The sequence below is a fragment of the Xiphophorus couchianus genome, chromosome 20, assembly GCF_001444195.1.
Source record: "Xiphophorus couchianus chromosome 20, X_couchianus-1.0, whole genome shotgun sequence".
NCBI lineage: Eukaryota > Metazoa > Chordata > Actinopteri > Cyprinodontiformes > Poeciliidae > Xiphophorus > Xiphophorus couchianus.
The window spans coordinates 3,834,679-3,857,038 of record NC_040247.1 but is presented as its reverse complement, the minus strand read 5'-3'; the positions used below and the strand labels follow the sequence as shown (position 1 = coordinate 3,857,038).

Below are 22,360 nucleotides of genomic sequence, written 5' to 3'. Positions count from 1 at the left end.
GACCCGTTTCCAGTTTCTGCATCCAGAAATCGAATCTGAATGCAAAAAAAAATATGTTTTTATAATAAAATAAAATATTGATTCTGACCTGAGCTTTAAACTAATTCTGATAAATATCATCCGGGAGAGAAATGTTTCATTTGCACATCTCTGGATTCTTTGGAATCTGTAAACATCCATTTGTTAATATGTAACATCAGTTCCTAGCTGTTCTTTAAGGCTGGGTTTTGATTAGGCCAGTTTGACATGGATATGCATTAATCTGGCTGTATGTTCGGGATGTCTTGGATTCAGCTAGAGAAGAGCCTCCCCACAGCATGATGCTGCCACCACCCTTTTACATGTAAGTTACCTTTAAACTGTGGTTTGTGACATATGTTTGAAGTCTAAATCATTTTTCTCATATAGTCGCTTTACAAACATTCAAAAGGCAAACAGGAGGAAAGAGAATTGCTTTGGTGTGCCACAGCGCCCTCTGCTGACAGGCCGGGTTCTGATCTGCTGCTTCTTATTTGTCCGTTTAACGATGTTCAAACATCAACACCAAGTTAACAGATTGATTTTCATCTGTTTTCCAGCATCAAATAATAAGAAATACCAGGTTTTCACTGAGGACATTTAAAGTTCACTTTTGTGTTTTGTAAGTTGACGTTTGTTGTGACTGAGTACGAAACACACCAGAGTGTTTCCAAATTCTGGTGAAGCAATAAGAAAAAAAACCCTCTGGGTCCATAATGTCGCGATGTTGGCTTCAACACTTCTTCACAATTTGTACAAATGTATGCCACACTTTTCAGATAAAAAAAACATTTGAAAACTAACTTTACAAATGGTTTGGAAGTTGTGGTCTGAATCAGCAACTGATGATGGTTGGATGGTTTTTAATTCAGTTTTACACCAAGCAAGAAGCTCAAGGTGGAGCTGCAGCTTCAGCCACAAATCACTTCAGTTTGACAGAGACGCAGGAAGAGGAGGAGGGAAAAACTCCCAGATCACAAACCAGATCCCAGATCCCAGAGATACCAAAACTTTGGAGATCTGCTGATTCCAAATCAGAGACGTGAGGTGACCTCATGAAAACCACAAAGCCTGTTCTTCTGCGCTGCAGCCACAGCTTTTGCAGAGAACGCCTGCAGGTCTCTGGTCCAGAAGACGAGAATGGAGACTTCCAATTTGTAATGGGGCAGAATAACATCTCCCCAGTAACCTGGTGTTAAAGAGACGACAGTTGAAGCTCTGGCCCTCAGTCGTTCTGTCGTCTGCCAAGACGCCAAGCAGCACAAAAACCACAGAGTCGTTCCGGTTAATGCAGGAGCTCAGCACTGCTGCTGTAGTAAAACTATTACATTTTAAAGGACAAAAGTCCAAATAAATCCTAAAGATCTGCAGAGCAGATGCTGTTGGAGCAGCAGAGCGTTCAGCCGGGATTTAAAATGTTTATTGTGAATCCAGAAATCATGAGCAGAAGCTACATTTACAGGGTAGAGATGATTTCTGTCCATATTCACAAAGCGGGCGGCTCCACTAGAGGACGGCTGCAGCTGGACCGGTACCGGTACCTGCTTTAAGTTCTGCTCAGAGCTCCAGGATGATCAGTCTGGATGAATCTAAACGCTCATAAACCAGCAGATCAATCTGATCTCTGATCAATGGCTCCATGTTCTTCCATCAGAGCCAAAGCTCCTCAGGTAGCGGCTCACCTTGATGCAGCTACTGATATACCTGGGATTGTCTCCACACCTGATCACCTTCGATAATCAAACTGTTTGATCAGCCCTGGTTTCTCATTAGTGAGAATAAATAGATGCATTCAGACGATGCGTTTCATCTTTATGAGGCGCAAACTGAGCAACATGATTATTTACACTGAGGTTTTCACATCCTTTATTTCTATTTCTTTATTTTGTGTTGGGTTATTGTCTGAGGATAAATTGGTTCAGTTTCATTGTTTAAACACTAAAATATTGAAATCATAAAATCATGGGGTTTGATGCGTCCTGCTCTAAATAACTGAATCAGGTTTCAGTGGATTTATGTGAGTTTTGACTCTTTCTAGTTTATTATTGTCCACAGATAAAGTTTGTGTTGCTGCTGCACATTTTCACTGCAGGGAAAAAGTTTGTGTATATTTACGCAAACTTTGACGCAAAGTTCATTTTCATACAGGCTGATTTGTGCGTAAAATAAGGCGCCGCATATTTTTGGGCGTACGCAGCTTTGGACACGATACTCCAGGTTTTGATTAGACCGCAGACTGACCCTAACCTGTTCCAGATCAGTTCGTTATGTTGATCAATATGATGTCAATCGGTGCTGATAGACACGAGGTGGTGTGTGTGTCTCACCCCAGTCCATGTCGTCTCAAGGGTCCAATCGGGTCGAAATGGGCCTCCGGAGGAATGGCTCCAGGAGGCAGGATGTCTGGGATGCCGAAGTGAGGGAACCCGAACCTGACAGGATCCAAGATCATCTCCTCCCAAACGCTAACCTGGAATATAGATATAGATATAAATACAGATACATTTGGGTCGGATTAAACGTTTCAGGCCTTCTGTGTTCAGCTGTTTATTTCTACCTGGCTGCTGATTGTCGAACCTCCAGAGTTTCTGCTCGTTTCAGTCAAATTTAAGACGTTTTAAGACTTTAATGCCGCCTTGAGGGAAACACTAACCGTAGAGTTAGTGTTACTGTAGAGCTGCATGACAATAAAACAAGCCAAGAACTAACGTGTTTCTGTCTGAACTCCTGGCAGCAGCTTTGAGTTTCTCACTGCAGATGAAAACGTCGTCCAGGCAACCGCCCACAAATTTACACATGAAAATCACAGAAAACTTAGCTAGCTAAGGGCTGTTAGGGAAACACAGTTTATTAGAGCAAGGCGATTTCCTGGACGCCGCTGTTTACTGACCAGTGAGGCTGCAGCCCGTGGCGCAGGGGGTCGCTGTCTTCTTCCTGCCTCCTCTGAGACGACTCGCCCTCCTCCTGTCTGCTGCTCTCCGGCGCTTTCTCTGGGCGAGGCAGCAGCCGATACTTCACCTTCTCAGACAAATCGTCTGCGTCTCTGAACACGCTGCGGCACAGAGAGGCTCCGTCACCAACCGGAACAACGTCGTGTTTACGTCATTATCTGTGCGGCTGGTTATTGTTGGCAGAATGTGTTATTTTAATATGTAGAAATGATTCAAACCACTAAGTGTGTAATGCAGGAGCTTTTCTGTTCTCAGGTGAGACAAACAAATCTGGTACAAACCAACCTGTCAAACGTGTGCAGCTGATCGGCGTTGACGTGGTCGCTGATGTTCACCATCAGGTATGAAACCTGGTTAGTGCCGGAGTTCTGCAAAACAACAGCAGCTTTTAATCAGACGTTCTGCCCACCAATCCCATGTTTAAATCCAAAAGAGACGATATTGTGCAGCAAAACATCCTGATGAGCACGCTGCACGGTGGTGCAGTTGGTAGCACTGAAGGTCCTGGTTCGATTCCCGGCCCACAATCCAAAAACATGAATGTTACGTTAATTGGCCTGTCTAAATTCTCCTTAAGTGTGTGTGTGTGTGTTTGTTTCTAATACCTTGTGGGGACAATTTTCCTGAAACATACTACGTTATGGGGACCCACTGCTCTTTGTGGGGACTGAAGCCTGGTCCCCACAAGGGGGAAACACTGTTTGTGGGTCAGGGGTCACATTTAGGACTAAGGTGTGAATTGAGTTTTTAGTTAAGGTTGGGTATGTAATGGGGTAGGGTTAGGGCAAAGGTAAGGGTAAAGTTTAGGCTGTCGAAATGAATGGTAGTCAATGGAAAGTCCCCACAGAGATAGCTGCGCAAACATGTGTATGAGTGTGTGTGGTTGTTTGTTGTTTTATCCGGCTTCCTGTGTGATTATTAGCATCAATCCTCTGCATCAGCAACTTTCATTTTAACTGCAAGAGAGAAGCCGGTCCTGTTTTGTTGAGTTACCATTAAGTTGAAGATGAGCGTGGAGTCCACAGCGATGGCCTTCAGCACCATCATGGTGTCTGTGTCGCTGCTTCTGTAGCGCAGGCTGTACAGCTCCTTGTTGCTGCTCCAGTCAGCAGGAAGCAGCTCTGACTTTTATCACGGCTGCTAGGCTACAATACAACAGAAGAAAAAGAAAAAGAGACTCAGTCAAAATAATGACCATATTAGAGTGTCTATCATCATGCAGTTGCGTTAGCCTCCCAAAGATGACTCGACATTTTTCACAACTCCAAAGTTTCCCCCTGGAAGTCTGAATAAAACAGACTGATTTATGCTAAGCTAACACACGTCTGGCATTTTGTTCTGAAATGATTAACTGTTCTTTCACCTCGAATCCAGATCCGATGCACCGGTAGCCATTCTTTATCATTTCCCAGTGAACTAAGCAGACCACGGCGTCCTGCGGACACTGGATTTTATCTGCGACACAGGTGTACAGCGCCTCTAAACCAGCCATTTTTCTCCCAACAGCCGATACCAGCTCCGCATCTAAACCGGAGAAAGGAAAACGAAAGTCTTCACTGAAGTCTCATAGCAACCACAGCTACTTCCTGTCAGGGAATTTCAAAGTAAAAGCCACAAGAACGTTGTCAAATCGAGTTAGTCACATTAGAAACTAATTTCAGAAGTGATACAATAAAATTATTTCGGAAAATTACTGAACCTTATACAGCTGTGTTAAATTGCATTTGAACCCGAAAAATATTTCGACAGAGGTTAATGGCTGTGTAAGGTCTGGGATGTGAAAGAGGCTGTTTATTTGTGCAACAAAAAAAAATTTATTGTAAGGACGCTCGATATACAGCGGAAAGCTCTGAGTGAGTTTGGATCAAAAATAGTGACCCTAAAGCCAGTAGTGAAAGTTTTAACCATATATTCAATCATTGCTGTATTACAGATACAGTTTTCAACCCTAGTTTCTCTTATTTTCTCCAGAGAGAAATCTCTGGGGAAAAAGTTGCTGCTTTATTTTTTTCTAACTTTACGGAAAAAGTTCGTTTTGTTTTGATGCAAACACATATACTTTCCGGAACAGAACCAATATAAGAAATATCGTTCCGTTATAAAGTATTACTTTATATATTGTCTTTTTTGTATTGTTACACTAAAACAAAACCTTTTTATTAAATAGATAAATATTATATTCATGTTTGTTTAAGAAATAATTCGTTTCTGAAATAAATACTAAAATAAAATGCTAATTTAAATGTAATACTGTCCAATATTATTAGCAGTGACAGTATTAACAATATTGTTATTAATACTGTCAATTTTATTAACATGTTTTAAAAAATGTAAGTTTAATTTTTGGTGGCGGTCCTGTTTGCTCCTTCGCTACCATAACCAGCGGGTCCTATATAGGACTTCATTTCCCATCATTCCCCTCGCAGGTCGGGCGGAGATCGCTTCCTTGTGAAGATGGTGGCTCCCTTGTCTCTGCTTCTGATTGTAGCCGTCACAATCCGCGCGGCTCTGTACAGATCCAGCCTAGCGGAGCTGATCGCAGAGAGGGTGGAGGTGGTGGTCCTCCGATCACCGCCTGGAAGCGAGGTAAGCCGGCCTGGAGCGGAGCTCCGCGGCCTCTTTTTCCAGGTTACAGCGCCGTCCGTTCCTGCCCTTTCCCTCGCCGCTCCGATGAAAACGGGTGAAGTCAAACCGGTTCATCTGCTAAACCTGCACACATACAGATAAATCATTTTTAGAGCCCAGGTTTCACACGGAACAATCTATTAGCAGGGACTTAATTTATGCTTTAAAAAAAAAAAAAGATTATTGATGTTTCTTTTTTGTTTGAACAAATATCTGAGTTCCAACAACCAGCAGAACCAGAATAATGAAGGACCGAGCCGAACCTGGAAACAGCTTACATTTAAATGAACTCATCTCACATTTACTTTCCAGATTTAATTCAGTTTAATTCAAAACTACTGTCACACTACGATGTGAACTGAATCGGTGTTATCGTAGAATAAGAGGTCGTGGGTGGAGTAAGAGCAGAACACTGAGAGGGAATAGCGTAGCTGTCCAGACTTTTATCCATTTTAACAGCACAGAAACCTGTCCCGGGCACACCTAAACAAAAAAAACCAACGAAGAAGAAAGAAACGGCTCCTCTTAAAGGCACAGCACAATTCCTTGACTATGGACCAACTGTAGTAACTGATCTTGTATATAACCACATTAATTCAAAAGGAAAAATAAATCATCTTACATACTTCCCCCTCTTTAAATGAAATGTCCTCATTTCAAATGAAGTTGTTATATATAAAAAAATCTGTCCAGACTGTCTCATCAGTAGCTCTTATCACCTGGGGGTTGCAAACAAAGGACACAAACTCATAGTAATGCCCCATAAAGAACAACTGTCAACAAGTTTTTGTTTTTTTTCTAGTTTGCTTTTAAATGAACCAGTTTTTCAACCTCTAACATGAAAAAACTCTATAGACAAAGTATTTTCATAACAGTAGTAGTCGCGGTTTCCGAATGGTACGTCCACACCTGGTAATAACTGCACCCCCAGTGGGTGGCAAGCTGGGGGGGTGGTTGTGCAAGCCGATGGGAGGACGAGTCCAGTTGGAAATCCTTGGCGAAGATGGCAACGACCTAGCATTTTCTGCTGCCTGAGGTGTAGCTGCTTGGCCAAAGGACCAGGGCAATGAACCCGACAAAGCAGTATATCTCAGCAGTGTAATCCCTGTTTGGTGGAAATACAGATTGAGTGACATCTATTGGAGATGTGTCAGTGGAGCTACGGTAAGGTTTTAGACGATCATAGTGAATGACTTTGGTCACAGCCTGAGGATATTTCACATCCACCAGCTTGTAAGGAGCCCTTTTCATCCACAGATACAACCTTATATGGTCCAGTCCAGTTTGGGGAAAGCTTTTGTCGTTATGTGGTGGGGTCATCTATCCATACCAGATCAACTACAAGCATAAGGCCTAAACCTTGTGTCTTTGTTGTAATAGTACTCTCGTTTTTGTCTTTGTTCTTCGCGATGAAGAAGAACAGTCTCAAAAGCAGCATCCCTCCGTGTAGCCAGTTCTGAACCATAGTTCTGTGGGCAATCAGAAACCTTCGGTGATGAAACATGGACATTAGCAGGTAGTCGGGGTTCTCTACCATGAGCAAGGAAATACGGTGAGTACCCTGTGCTCGAGTGAGGAATAGAGTTGAAAGAAAGTACCACAGCAGGGAGGTAGTGGTCCCATTCGCCCCCATAGTCCTGAATGAGTCGAGCCAACTGCTCTTTCAGAGTCCGATTAAACCGTTCAACCATACCATTCCCTCTTGGGTGATATGGGGAGGTTCTCTTCTTTGTCATCTGCAGTCTCTGAGAAATGTGTGAATAACTTCAGACTGATATTGTCGTCCCTGATCTGACAACACTTCCTCAGGAACACCATGTTCAGGAATATATCGTTCACAGAGTAACTGTGCCATTGTGGTAGCCTTTTGGTCAGACATAGCATATGCGTTTACATATTTGGTAAAATGATCCTGTACCACAAGCACATATCTATTACCAAGAGTGGTAACCGGAAGTTCAGTAATGTCAGTACACACTAACTGAAATGGTCTGTCAGTCTGAATAGATTGCAAAGGCGCTCTCTGCTTTGGCACAGCTTTTCTAAAAGCTTCACATGTCTTACACAGATTACAGAAGTTTTCAATGTCAGATCTCATTCGTGGCCAATAACACACTGTCAATGCTTTCTTAAATGTACGCTCAGCACTGTAATGACCAGAACAAGGATTACCATGAAGAAAATGCATTGTTTCTGTAACAAGTGCAGATGGAATTAACACTTGATAACCCTCTGGTTTCCCTGTTGCACTCTGACCTTTGCGACAAGCACGTCGTTACATAGTAATAACTTAGGAAACTGCCACCAAGTTTTCTCTGAACTCTACCTTTTACCTGTCTGAGGTAGGGACGTTTCTTGTTTTTTACCCAGGTATACACTTCAAAGAAAACAGGATCAGAGAGTTGTGCAGATACAATGTCCATGTTATGATTGGATAATGTCTGCTGTAATGTGGCAAACCCCAGTTTCACCTGTGTCCCATCATTGTTCATACAACACACTTGTGGTACAACATTGGTTATCTCTGAATGTTGAGGGCTGGAGCATGGCAACTCAGCCAGTGACACAGATTTTTCTGTATCAATAGAAGAGTGACCATCAGGCAGTGCAGAAACTGTCACCTCAGTTGAGTCCTGCCCCAATGGTATCCATGACATGGCATCAGCATTTGTATGTTTCTTGCCATCTCTGTGGGTGATTGTCCATTGATATGGGTCCAACTCCAATGCCCAACGACCCCTGCGTCCGGTAGGGTCGTTCGTGACATCCATCTTCCTTAAGCTGAGCAAAGGACGATGATCAGTGATGATTGTAAAAGGATTGCAACTCAGATAATGTTTAAAGTGTCTAATTGACCACACGATAGCATACAGTTCTTTGTCATATGTAGACCACTTTCTCTGTTTTTGAAAGTACATGACTTGCAAAAGATACAACCCTTTCTTGCCCTGTTGTGTCTGAGACAGTACAGCACCAACTGCAAAATTAGATGCGTCTGTACTCAAAATGAAGGGTTGATCAAAGTTGGGAAATGCCATTATTGGAGGTGAAGTCAGTGCACCTTAAGTGCTTGAAAAGTGGCAGAACAGTCATCTGTCCATTCAGACACTACTTGTTTTTGGGTAAGCCTATGCAGAGGCTGAGCAATAAAGGCATATTTATGTACAAATCGTCTGTAATATGAACACAGTCCCAAGAAGGCACGTACCTCCGTCGGTGAGCGTGGAACAGGCCAGTTTCTGATGCGTTCAGTGTTTACTGGGTCCAACGCCAGTCCCTCCCGAGACACAATGTGCCCCATGTACTTTACAGCAGGTTTGCAAAAGTCACATTTCTTAGGGTTTAATTTTAACCCTGCTTGTCGAAAACGAGTGAGAATGTCTGTGAGATTGCCTAGGTGATCTTCAAAGGTTTTCCCCATGCAAATGATGTCATCCAAATAAATGACACAGGTTGTCCAGCGAAGTCCTCTCAGAACAAGCTCCATGAGCCTTTGGAAGGTTGGAGGCGAGTTCTTTAGCCCCATTGGCATGACCTTAAATTGGTACAAACCGTCACCTGTCGTAAACGCAGTCTTTTGTCTGTCTGCTGGATCCATTTGTACTTGCCAGTACCCGCTAGACATGTCCATGGTAGAAAAGTACTGAGAACCAGAAAGCGCGTCTAGACTGTCATCAACTCTCGGTAAAGGGTGAGCATCAGTAATGGTGACAGAGTTCAGTTAACGAAAATCTACACAAAACCTGTAAGAGCCATCCTTCTTTTTCACCATAACAACTGGGCTGGCCCAGGGGCTTGAACTGTCCTCTATCAAATCATGTGACTTAAGAGTTTCAACTTGGCGGCGAATTTCTGCCTTCATAGCTGGAGAGGTGCGGTAGGCTCTTTGTGAGATTGGGGTGTCAGAGTTTGTAGCGATTTTGTGTGTCACTATGTCAGTTCTGCCAAAGTCATGTGGGTGTTGACTAAAAACATCTGCAAAAGAAGCCAAAGTCTCCGTCAGTTGTTTTTTCTGCAAAGGCGTCAGATCTGAGTCGGTACTATCGGCAAGAGGGATTACTCTGGGACTGTCAGGTGTCTTGAGTATTAATGTTACAGATAGAACTGTCCCATAATGGTGAATTCGCTCTGGCCCTCTGCTAAGACTGCATGAAAGTGCCCCACCTGTGTACCACCATGTAACATGACATCACTATGTGAAACATTAGCTACTTTAAACAGAAATGGAACCTCGTTCTACCCTGGCCACAGTCCATGCAATACCCAGCAGAAGACTGGTCGGTATAATGTGGTTCAAACACACCAATGTAGCCATTAGGTAAAAACTCTTTTTGGGGTGCATCCAGAGTAGCAGTGATGACCCTCTCAGACATAGCAGGAATGCTAACGGTGGATGACACCGACACAGTAGTCAAACAGGGAACATACGCGGGAGACCGGGGTTCGATTCCCCGACGGGGAGTGAAGTTTGTTTCAGTCCCTCTTGAAAATGAGATCTAGATCTCAACGGGGTTTACCTGATTAAATAAAGGAATCATACAGATGTGGACTAACTAGTGGCACAGCTGTACCTGCTACATTGCATGTCATGTTTCGAGTGTCAACCGTAATGCCATTTGCCACCATGAAATCCCAACCTAAAATGACTGGCTTTGTACAGTTTCTGACAACTTGAAGTGTGTGTATCATGAGCTTATCTGCAATATTTAGGTTCACATAAATGGAGCCTACAGAGTCAAGGGGATCACCTGTGACACCAGTGAGACGAATAAACTGTTTTACAATGGGTTTCCTGTAAAGAGCAGGTGTAGCCATTCTAAAGTCCTCAACTAATGACTGAACCATCCGCCCAGTGTCAAGAAAAGCATGTACTACGGTGTCTTCAAGAACAACTGTCACATACCTCTTCTCTACATCAGCCAAACCTGTAACGTCACTAGTAGCTGTGTCCTGGTAGGTGTCATTGTCTGTCTGGGCTAGGGAGAAGTCAGTAGCTGGCAATCTGCCCTCATTGTCAGCTATTCGTAGTTTACCTGATCCTGGTTTGAATGTGAAGGAGATTGGAAACGTACTCGCCCCGGGCTGGGAGAGTGACTACGGCGGCCACTTTCATAGCGGTTAGGAGAGCGGCCACGACTAGCATAGCCTCTAGTTGAAGAGCTGTAGCCCTGTGTGTAGCGTTCAGATGATCCAGATCGGGTACGTAAATCCCGTTGGTTGTGTTCATCCTTTGCATAGGAACTGGAACTGTGGTGAGGTGTGTTTCGGTCATTTGATGAGTCTCTGTGTCGTGGAGAAGACTCATAGTATCCATCTGATGAATATCGGTCACCCCGGCGTCCACCTGGAGTGGCGCTCCAATGACGAAATCCATAGTCCCGCCTGTCCTGACGATGTGCATCCTCACGCTGGCGGTCAACTGCCAGCTGCAGCTGTTGAACTCTGTCCGACAGTGTTTCAATAGTCTTTGCCATTGTCTTTAAATCATCTGCAGTAGCTGAGTGGACTCCTAAAGGAGTGGGTGAAGGAACCTGAGTAGACCACCCAGATGAGACAGCAGGGTAAACTGGTGGTGTAGACAAAGACTGCAAAGGAGGTGTGGGGTAGTGAACACTTTACTAGCTTGGTGAGCAGTTTCAATCTGCATAGCAAACTGTAGAGCAGTCTCCAGTGTGGTCAACACCCTGCTCATGACATCGCAGCTGGAGGTAAGGGTCAAGTCCAGCAATAAAGCGTCAAAATTTTTCTCCCTGTTTAGCATTATCACCATAAGTCGGAAAAGCTTCTTCGACTAAACGGCAAATCTCAGCAGCAAACACAGGAAGGGCTTCACCAGGAAGGCGACTGCGTGCATTAATGGAGCTTTGGAAAGTCGACAAATAAGCAGTTTGTCCAAAAACGTTCTTCAGATATCCTTGGTGGCTGAATAGTCCGCTTTTACTGCATCAGATACACTAATCCCAGTAACTGAAAGCAGCACCCGCTAACCATGTAGGTAGCAGTTTCACCAAACTATCCTCAGTGGTATCAGGATCAGCAGCAACCGTCACTTCAAAACGTCTGCACCATTTTGAAAAATCCTCTTTTCCGTCCCCCATGAAAATGTGGCTGTAGTGAGGCCTGGCACTACTACCAGCAGAATGAAATGGTAATTGATCCCAAAAATTACTTGCTATAGCTCGGTATTCGTCTTTGTTACCGGCGGTTGACAGGGAGGGTGGAGGTAGGGGCAAAAAGAAAAAAAAGTCCGTCTTCAACAGCCGCTATATACGCCGCTCAGCACGTACAGAATGAGCTATCGATGGTTAGCATGTGTAGCATGTGCTCACCGCTGCAAACGTCCACAACCCGCTGCCACCAGTGTAACACTACGATGTGAACTGAATCGGTGTTATTGTAGAATAAGAGGTCGTGGGTGGAGAAAGAGCAGAACACTGAGAAGGGAATAGCGTAGCTGTCCAGACTTTTATTGAACCTCCATTTTAACAGCACAGAACCCGTCCCGGCACACCTAAACAAAAAAAACCAACGAAGAAGAAGAAGAAACGGCTCCTCTTAAAGGCACAGCACAATTCCTTAACTATGGACCAACTGTAGTAACTGATCTTGTATATAACCACATTAATTAAAAAGGAAAAAAATAAATCATCTTACATACTTTATGGATCCCAAAGGGAAATTAAATGTGGTTGTTGTAACAAATGTTATGAGTGACATCCCATGATTGCATTAGATGCTTCATATGCCAAACTTTAAGTTTATGGAGATTTTCGGAAATCTCCATAAACTAAGACAAAACCATATCTGCGACATATTCTTATGTTTGAAATGTAAATGTGTTAACTTCCATCAAATCAGAAATGGGATCTGCTCAGTTTCTGGCCTCAAGTCTTAATTGAAACTTATTTTCTAAAGTGTCTCCACTGAATGGTTTAGTTGTCAGATTTTAAAAGTACTTTAAACAGGATTTTCTTTTAGCATTCTGTCTGTCTGTAGTTTGTTGTGATCATTTTGAATTAAAAATACAGAAATATTTGGTTTCTATCTGCATCCAGCTCATCCCAGTGTGTTAGATTTATTTTATTTTAAACGTATTGAATCATAGTCGTTCAGAGCCACTTTGTTTCTGTTTCTGGTCAGTTATCGAAGGTTTAGCGCTGCTTGATCTGGGAGTTTCTCCGTATTCCGGCGATGTTTTCCACGAGGGTAAGACGTCAAATCTGGCTCTTGATGCACATGTTGGTTAAAAACCATTTTAAAGTACACGTAGATTTGGATATTAATGTGAATATGTTTGATTTTGTACTGTTTTTGCCTCAGTTTTCAAACATAAAGAGCTTCAGTATTTGAGATGTTCCTTACAGAGAAAACAGAGTTTCCTTGTTTTATATTCCGCTGAGATGAATTTTATCATTAAGCATTTATTCCACCTGACATCCCATGCTTGATCTTTTTCTTTCCTGCAGACTCCCCTCATCATTTACCTCTTTCACTTTCTGGTGGATTATGCAGAAATCACGTTCATGGTAGGAGGAATAAATGACTGCAGAGTGGAGAAACTCTGGTTTTAGTTCTTTTATTGTTGTGGGTTTCTGTTTCCCTGTTAGCTGGCGGATGTGATCACAGCGGTGGCTCTTTACATGGCCGTGAAGGACTTTAACAAGCAAGTGGTGAGAATCAATCTGTAAAGAAAGATACATTTTGTGAATTTTTAATTTAAAATGTATTCTTTATTAAGCTCCGTATGTGTCATTAGAATCTTGTTTTAGTTTTATGTTATAACTATGTCAAAGAGAAGTGTGTTAAAAACCTCTTGTGTCAAAACTTTTGCTCATTCAGTATATCCAATATAATATCTTAAAGGTGAACTTTCCGTTGTGTAGCGGTGATAAAACGTTTGGTTTTTGTTGCTTTTCAGTTCAGGAAGCAGAAGTTTTCCGTGGAGGCGGAGCGTTACCCCGCAGACTGCCTGGAGCTCATCAGGAGCCCCACTGAGATGTTCTACATCCCCCTGAAAGTAGCCATGTTGTAAGTTCCTGCAGCGCATGTAGAGGGCGCTCTCCTGCTCAGAGAGCATCAGGAAGGACGCAGCGACCTCGTGTGTTAACGATGAATACGCAAAAAATCAGCAGCGCAACGCAGGACGGAGAGAAATTAAGATATTCATCAAAACTCACCTGAAATAACGCTGTTTATTATTTAACTCAATGTTTGTTCATGGTTTTAGTTTTTTAGTGTTTTAAACTGAAAGCGAGTCATAATTGAAGCCCAGTTTTAGTTATTTTTTTCTTGTTTTCTGGCAGTTACCTGCTGAACCCGTTCACCATCTTGTCCCTGCGTTGCCAAGTCGACGTGCGGCCTGAACAACGCCGTCCTCATCCCTGTTCGTCCTCACAACCATAAAAGGTCGACCACACAGCCAGGCTCTCCTTTCTAAAGTGATGCTGAAAGAAATACTTTCCATGATTTACTCAAGTGCCACACACAAAACCTTTTACTAATTTATTCATATTTATTGCGACAGTTAGCATTAGCATAACTTGTTTTTGTCACAGCATGTCTCTTCCAGTTTTGTTGTTTTATTTCCTCTCATTATTGTTTCAAATTTGTGGTTTAATCTTCATATTTTCTGGTTTTATTGATTTTATTTCTGTTTTTCAGGAAACGTTCTGCTGAGCGCCATTTTCCTCTGCTTGGCCACCTACCAGTCCATCTACCCTCTGACCTTGTGCGCCCCCGGCCATGCTGTACCTGATGCAGGTACGAGCTTTGATTGGTTTTGGATGCGTACTTTCTGTTTCTAAAGCGTACTTCCTGTTTCTGATGTGTACTTTCTGTTTCTAAAGCGTACTTCCTGTTTCTAAAGTGTACTTCCTGTTTCTGATGTGTACTTTCTGTTTCTAAACGTACTTCCTGTTTCTAAAGCGTACTTTCTGTTTCTAAAGCGTACTTCCTGTTTCTGATGTGTACTTTCTGTTTCTAAAGCGTACTTCCTGTTTCTAAAGTGTACTTTCTGTTTCTAAACGTACTTCCTGTTTCTAAAGCGTACTTTCCGTTTCTAAAGCGTACTTTCCGTTTCTAAAGCGTACTTTTTGTTTCTAAAGCGTACTTTCTGTTTCTAAAGCGTACTTCCTGTTTCTAAAGCGTACTTCCTGTTTCTAAAGCGTACTTTCTGTTTCTAAAGCGTACTTCCTGTTTCTAAAGTGTACTTTCTGTTTCTAAACGTACTTCCTGTTTCTAAAGCGTACTTTCCGTTTCTAAAGCGTACTTTCCGTTTCTAAAGCGTACTTTTTGTTTCTAAAGCGTACTTTCTGTTTCTAAAGCGTACTTCCTGTTTCTAAAGCGTACTTCCTGTTTCTAAAGCGTACGTCCTGTTTCTAAAGTGTATTTTCTGTTTCTAAAGCGTACTTCCTGTTTCTAAAGCGTACTTCCTGTTTCTAAAGCGTACTTTCTGTTTCTAAAGTGTACTTCCTGTTTCTAAAGCATACTTCCTGTTTCTGATGCGTACTTTCTGTTTCTAAAGTGTACTTCCTGTTTCTAAAGCGTACTTTCTGTTTCTAAAGCGTATTTCCTGTTTCTAAAGTGTACTTCCTGTTTCTAAAGCATACTTTCCTGTTTCTGATGCATACTACCTGTTTTCACTGACATGTTTTGCCCTCTCCGCCTGCCTGTGTCCCTCCTCAGCACCAGTACGTCCCGGTGAACCCGCGGCGCGCCGCCTTCTGGTGGTTCCTGGTCCAGTACCTGTTCATGTACCTGGGCAGTTTGTTCGTCATCGTCTGCCTGTCCTTCTTCCTGCTCGGCTCCTGGGACTTCCTGCCCTCCGTCTACGGCTTCATGTGAGTCAGAAAAAGAAACTGGAGATTTCTGGACCATCAGAACCAGTCCAATAACGAGTACTCAGGAGAAAACACAATTCCCTGACTGCAGAATGTCAGGTGTAAAGTTTGGTGGGGGAAAAAATTATACTGGTTTTTTTTTTTTTTAGCTTGATCTCCTTCCTGTGGTGGGAGCTCTTAATACTTGAACAAGGCATTTGTTGCTCCCAGCTCTGATGTTGATGTTCCAGTAGAACCACAGATCCCGACCTCGACACGTCTGGGATGAATCAGAGCAGGTTCTGTAGCTAAGCCGTCACATCCAGCATCAGAGTCTGACCTCACAGATGTTCTTCTAGAAGAATTGTCAAAAGCTTCTGTACACAGGCTCCATAACAGAGAACACGTTTTCTCAGGAGAAGATAAATTTAACGTCACCATGAAGGTTTTCTGGCTCCGAGGATAATATGCAAACAAATTAAAATGTTTTGTTTAACCGTATCTTGACTTGAGGTGGAGTTTTTTTATTTAAATAAGAGCAAAGTTACAGTGCAGCGCCCTCTGATGGCTGAGTTTGGCACGAAGTTCATCTCAGCCCTTCCAGACTGCTGTGGATAGAAACACAGTTCTCCGTGTCTCCACCAGAGGGCGCTGTGGGACATGTCCTCTGGTCCAGCTCCATGTTCCTGTTTTTTTTTTTTCCAGCCTCTCGGTTCCTGACCTGACGCCCAACATCGGCCTCTTCTGGTATTTCTTCGCTGAGATGTTTGAGCATTTCCGCCTCTTCTTCCTCTGCGTCTTCCAGATCAACGTCTTCTTCTACACCGTCCCTCTGTGCATCAAACTGAAGTCAGTCCTCCCGTCTCATTAACCTCTGACCTTTCCCTGCGCCCCCTAACCTCTGTGTGCGTCGGCCTGCAGGGACCAGCCGGTGTTCCTGATGTACATGCAGCTGGCGGTGATCTCCATCTTTAAGTCTTACCCCACCGTGGGCGACACGGCGCTCTACCTGGCCTTCCTCCCCGTCTGGAGCCACCTGCACAGATGTGAGTGTTTACTGCACACCTGGGTCAGGTCGGGGTCAACGGGGTCAGCGGGTCGGCCAGCTGATGCACAAAAGCATTAAAAACAACAGTGGGGGAATTTCCCTTTAAAATAAGATAAGAGAGTTAAAATCTGTTATAATTTAAGATGCAGCACAAACTTTTGCTTTTGATTGAATTTACTAGTAAAAGGAACCAACAAACATCCAGTGGATTTAAAGGAAGTCATATTTCATTTAAGTCATATTTGATATAAATAACACTTTGATAACAACTGAAGGTAACATGGCGACCCCAACATACTTGGAAATGGTTCCGTCTCTTTAAATGTCGTTCAGGATGGAGATCTGCGCTCACATACTGAATGTTTCACACAAAATAACACTTTCAATATTGTTCCATAATTTATTGCCATAATAAATGGCAAAAAAGAGTATTATTTTGTTATTTTAAAAACTCGAAGCTAATTGTCCAGGTGTGCAGCGCGGACACCTGAGCTCACAGGTGAGTGTTTAATGCCGTAGTGGGCGGGGCTTATCTCCAGGTTCATTTAACAGTCCAGAAATTACATTTTTGTTCCAAAGCAAAAGTAAAGTAAAACTACAAGAAGGAAGTAGGAACGATTAATCGGATTAATCAAATAATCTTCAACTAATTTAATCACAGATTAACTGTTAAACAGAGAGTCAAACAAATCGACACAATGGAGCAGAAATGAATCCAAAATATACAAAATATATATGCATTTAGTATTTAAGATTAAAAAAAATTATTTCTGTAAATATATTTTAGCCAAATGTTTTATGTTCAGATTCTACAGCAAATCTGTTATTGCACTTATTGAAAATGAATTTAATCATTAGTTTATTGCCAATACATTTCTAATGTTGCATAAAAAGTCTGAAGTGGATCAATGAAGAATCTGTAGAATGTATCAATTGGTTTTAATTGATTAATCAGTTAAGCGTCAGAATAATCAATCACTAAAATCAATAACATTAGTGGAGATTCCTTCCATGTATAGACCTCACTGGTGGTTTATTGATTTATTGGTGGTTTATCAATAATTTATTGGTGGTTTATTGATTTAATGGTGGTTTATCAATAACTTATTGGTGGTCTATCAATAATTTATTGGTAATTCATCAATAATTTATTGGTGGTTCATCAATAATTTATTGGTGGTTCATCAATAATTTATTGGTGGCTTATTGATTTATTGGTGGTTTATCAATCATTTATTGGTGGTTTATCAATAATTTATTGGTGGTTTATCAATAATTTATTGGTGGTTCATCAATAAATTATCGGTGGTTTATCAATAATTTATCGGTGGTTTATTGATTTATTGGTGGTTTATCAATAATTTATCGGTGGTCTATCAATAATTTATTGGTGGTTTATTGATTTATTGGTGGTTTATCAATAATTTATTGGTGGTTCATCAATAATTTATTGGTGGTTTATCTATAATTTAATGGTGGTTTATCAATAATTTATTGGTGGTTTATTGATTTATTGGTGGTTTATCACTAATTTATCGGTGGTTTATTGATTTATTGGTGGTCTATCAATAATTTATCGGTGGTTTATCAATAATTTATTGGTGGTTTATCAATAATTTATCGGTGGTTTATTGATTTATTGGTGGTTTATCAATAATTTATCGGTGGTTTATCAATAATTTATTGGTGGTTTATTGATTTATTGGTGGTTTATCACTAATTTATTGATGGTTTATTGATTTATTGGTGGTTTATCAATCATTTATTGGTGGTTTATTGATTTATCGGTGGTTTATCAATAATTTATTGGTGGTTCATCAATAAATTATTGGTGGTTTATCTATAATTTAATGGTGGTTTATCAATAATTTATCGGTGGTTTATCAATAATTTATCGGTGGTTTATTGATTTATTGGTGGTTTATCAATAATTTATCGGTGGTCTATCAATAATTTATTGGTGGTTTATTGATTTATTGGTGGTTTAGCAATAATTTATTGGTGGTTCATCAATAATTTATTGGTGGTTTATCAATAATTTATCGGTGGTTTATCAATAATTTATCGGTGGTTTATTGATTTATTGGTGGTTTATCAATAATTTATCGGTGGTTTATCAATAATTTGTCGGTGGTTTATTGATTTATTGGTGGTCTATCAATAATTTATTGGTGGTTTATTGATTTATTGGTGGTTTATCAATAATTTATTGGTGGTTTATCAATAATTTATTGGTGGTTTATCTATAATTTAATGGTGGTTTATCAATAATTTATTGGTGGTTTATCAATAATTTATTGGTGGTTTATTGATTTATTGGTGGTTTATCACTAATTTATCGGTGGTTTATTGATTTATTGGTGGTTTATCAATAATTTATCGGTGGTTTATCAATAATTTATAGGTGGTTTATTGATTTATTGGTGGTTTATCAATAATTTATCGGTGGTTTATCAATAATTTATCGGTGGTTTATTGATTTATTGGTGGTTTATCAATAATTTATCGGTGGTTTATCAATAATTTATCGGTGGTTTATTGATTTATTGGTGGTTTATCAATAATTTATCGGTGGTCTATCAATAATTTATTGGTGGTTTATTGATTTATTGGTGGTTTATCAATAATTTATTGGTGGTTCATCAATAATTTATTGGTGGTTTATCTATAATTTAATGGTGGTTTATCAATAATTTATTGGTGGTTTATTGATTTATTGGTGGTTTATCACTAATTTATCGGTGGTTTATTGATTTATTGGTGGTTTATCAATAATTTATCGGTGGTTTATCAATAATTTATTAGTGGTTTATCAATAATTTATCGGTGGTTTATTGATTTATTGGTGGTTTATCAATAATTTATCGGTGGTTTATCAATAATTTATTGGTGGTTTATTGATTTATTGGTGGTTTATCACTAATTTATTGATGGTTTATTGATTTATTGGTGGTTTATCAATCATTTATTGGTGGTTTATTGATTTATCGGTGGTTTATCAATAATTTATTGGTGGTTCATCAATAAATTATTGGTGGTTTATCTATAATTTAATGGTGGTTTATCAATAATTTATCGGTGGTTTATTGATTTATTGGTGGTTTATCAATAATTTATCGGTGGTCTATCAATAATTTATTGGTGGTTTATTAATTTATTGGTGGTTTATCAATAATTTATTGGTGGTTCATCAATAATTTATTGGTGGTTTATCAATAATTTATCGGTGGTTTATCAATAATTTATCGGTGGTTTATTGATTTATTGGTGGTTTATCAATAATTTATCGGTGGTTTATCAATAATTTATCGGTGGTTTATTGGTGGTCTATCAATAATTTATTGGTGGTTTATTGATTTATTGGTGGTTTATCAATAATTTATTGGTGGTTCATCAATAATTTATTGGTGGTTTATCTATAATTTAATGGTGGTTTATCAATAATTTATTGGTGGTTTATCAATAATTTATTGGTGGTTTATTGATTTATTGGTGGTTTATCACTAATTTATCGGTGGTTTATTGATTTATTGGTGGTTTATCAATAATTTATCGGTGGTTTATCAATAATTTATAGGTGGTTTATTGATTTATTGGTGGTTTATCAATAATTTATCAGTGGTTTATCAATAATTTATTGGTGGTTTATCAATAATTTATCGGTGGTTTATCAATAATTTATTGGTGGTTTATTGATTTATTGGTGGTTTATCACTAATTTATTGATGGTGTATTGATTTATTGGTGGTTTATCAATCATTTATTGGTGGTTTATTGATTTATCGGTGGTTTATCAATAATTTATTGGTGGTTCATCAATAAATTATTGGTGGTTTATCTATAATTTAATGGTGGTTTATCAATAATTTATCGGTGGTTTATTGATTTATTGGTGGTTTATCAATAATTTATCGGTGGTCTATCAATAATTTATTGGTGGTTTATTGATTTATTGGTGGTTTATCAATAATTTATTGGTGGTTCATCAATAATTTATTGGTGGTTTATCAATAATTTATCGGTGGTTTATCAATAATTTATCGGTGGTTTATTGATTTATTGGTGGTTTATCAATAATTTATCGGTGGATTATCAATAACTTATCGGTGGTTTATTGATTTATTGGTGGTCTATCAATAATTTATTGGTGGTTTATTGATTTATTGGTGGTTTATCAATAATTTATTGGTGGTTCATCAATAATTTATTGGTGGTTTATCTATAATTTAATGGTGGTTTATCAATAATTTATTGGTGGTTTATCAATAATTTATTGGTGGTTTATTGATTTATTGGTGGTTTATCAATAATTTATCGGTGGTTTATTGATTTATTGGTGGTTTATCAATAATTTATAGGTGGTTTATTGATTTATTGGTGGTTTATCAATAATTTATCAGTGGTTTATTGATTTATTGGTCCTACTGAGCTGCCTGCCTGCCTGTCCAGTCCTCAGGAACATCTTCCTGGTTTCCTGCGTTCTGCTCGCCTGCTCTGCTCTCTTCCCGGTTCTGTGGCATCTCTGGATCTACGCCGGAAGCGCCAACTCCAACTTCTACTACGCCATCACGCTGCTCTTCAACGTGGCGCAGGTAAAGCAGCGACGGCGGAACCGGAAACAGGCCAAAATCACTGCGTTGCTGCCCCCGACCCTCAGGCGGATCTCTGGAAACCCAGGAAACAACCTGCTAGTTATATGACAATAAAAAAATAAAACTTTCTGTTAGTTTCTGCTGAAAATGTGTTTTTGCTTCCGGTCCAGATCCTGCTGGTGTCGGATTATTTCTACGCCTTCCTGAGGAGGGAGCACCACCTGACGGCCGGGCTCTACCTGAAGAAGAAGGACGGCTCCGAGGCGACGCTGGTGCTGAAATGAAGCGCGCCCTGCGGCTGCTGCAGAGCAACGAGCTGATCGAACCTGATCAAATCTGATCAAACCTGATCAAATCTGATCAAACCTCCTCAGACTGGAATGAGGAGGAATAAAAACGTTGATGGTGCAGAACTCTGAGCGACTCGCCGCCGTTTCCGATGAACAAACTCTGAACTGTTCAGGAGGGAAAGTTTCATCTGAGAATATTTTATTCAGAACTTTTTCTGTTTAAACATAAAATGTAGGAAACGTGTGAATGTCCAGAGAAATGGCTCAGCATCACTTGGTTTTGTCTATTTTGCTTGATGACTTTAAATTTCTTTGTGTTGTGAGCAGAATGCCAGGATTATATAAAGTTCTAAAGGTTTCAGTTATTGATTGGATCTTTTCTGGGATGAAAACAACAAAACTTCATTTTTTGTTTTGCAGATTATGGATCAAGATAAAATTGTCCAAGCTGCCAAAACACAAAATTTATTTGTGTATTTTTTTCCCTTTCTTATAAAAAATATTTTATAACACTTAAAATAATACGAAGCTAAATTAAAGTAACTTTTCAGCAAAATGTAGGAGCATTTTTTAATTAAATAATTATTTGATTTGCATTAAACTTTCTGTTTCCACTGTAGATTATTAAACTTATAACATGGAAAAATGTCTTATTAGTCAGATAATCTGCAGGTGAAACGATTATTTATTTAAAACAAGTTTTTTATCTGTTGCTCAGAAGTTTTTGGTATTTTTTATTTCAGGTTTTCTCAGATATTTGCAGGTTTGGTTTCACACATTAAAGGCTCAAATGTTGAATGTTTCTGTGACACTTTGCTGCTTTAATTTGACATTTAAAAAATGTTTAAATTTCAATTAATTAATTGCACTAATTAACAAAAACATTTTTCTTTGTACTTGAACTGAATGTTTTAGTTGTGAGTCACTAAAAGATGGATCTAAAAACTAAACATTGATGAATGGTGATTCAGACCCGTTTCCAGTTTCTGCATCCAGAAATCGAATCTGAATGCAAAAA

At 39.9% G+C, this 22,360-nt stretch overlaps 2 protein-coding genes and 1 pseudogene across 5 annotated transcripts in view; 1 reads left to right on the top strand and 2 right to left on the bottom strand.

Moving 5' to 3' along the window:
• Positions 1-2,853: 2,853 nt before the first annotated feature.
• LOC114136260 (proteasome inhibitor PI31 subunit-like) lies at positions 2,854-16,426 on the bottom strand (annotated as a pseudogene).
• LOC114136255 (phosphatidylinositol glycan anchor biosynthesis class U protein-like) lies at positions 5,361-22,144 on the top strand. Its single transcript, XM_028004127.1, is given in 16 exon segments — positions 5,361-5,528; positions 5,531-5,555; positions 12,735-12,799; positions 13,061-13,120; positions 13,202-13,264; positions 13,513-13,622; positions 13,898-13,928; positions 13,930-13,971; positions 13,973-14,000; positions 14,256-14,335; positions 14,337-14,354; positions 15,279-15,433; positions 16,118-16,261; positions 16,334-16,458; positions 20,910-21,052; positions 21,223-22,144. Coding segments are annotated over 16 exon segments (1,308 nt in total). The 5' UTR covers positions 5,361-5,423; the 3' UTR covers positions 21,337-22,144.
• Positions 16,320-22,360, bottom strand: part of LOC114136257 (proteasome inhibitor PI31 subunit-like) — a 22,379-nt gene continuing 16,338 nt past the window's right edge. Inside the window, exons 7-9 of one of the 4 annotated variants that reach the window (XM_028004135.1) lie at positions 17,362-17,377; positions 16,759-16,800; positions 16,473-16,518 (exon numbers count right to left, since the gene is read on the bottom strand). In XM_028004135.1, coding sequence (XP_027859936.1) covers positions 16,483-16,518; positions 16,759-16,800; positions 17,362-17,377 — 94 coding nt within the window. In that variant the 3' untranslated portion in view covers positions 16,473-16,482. Of the gene's footprint in view, positions 16,449-16,472; positions 16,561-16,758; positions 16,801-17,361; positions 17,378-22,360 lie in introns of those variants that run through there. The other 3 variants (XM_028004134.1, XM_028004136.1, XM_028004137.1) reach the window with 3 other exon arrangements.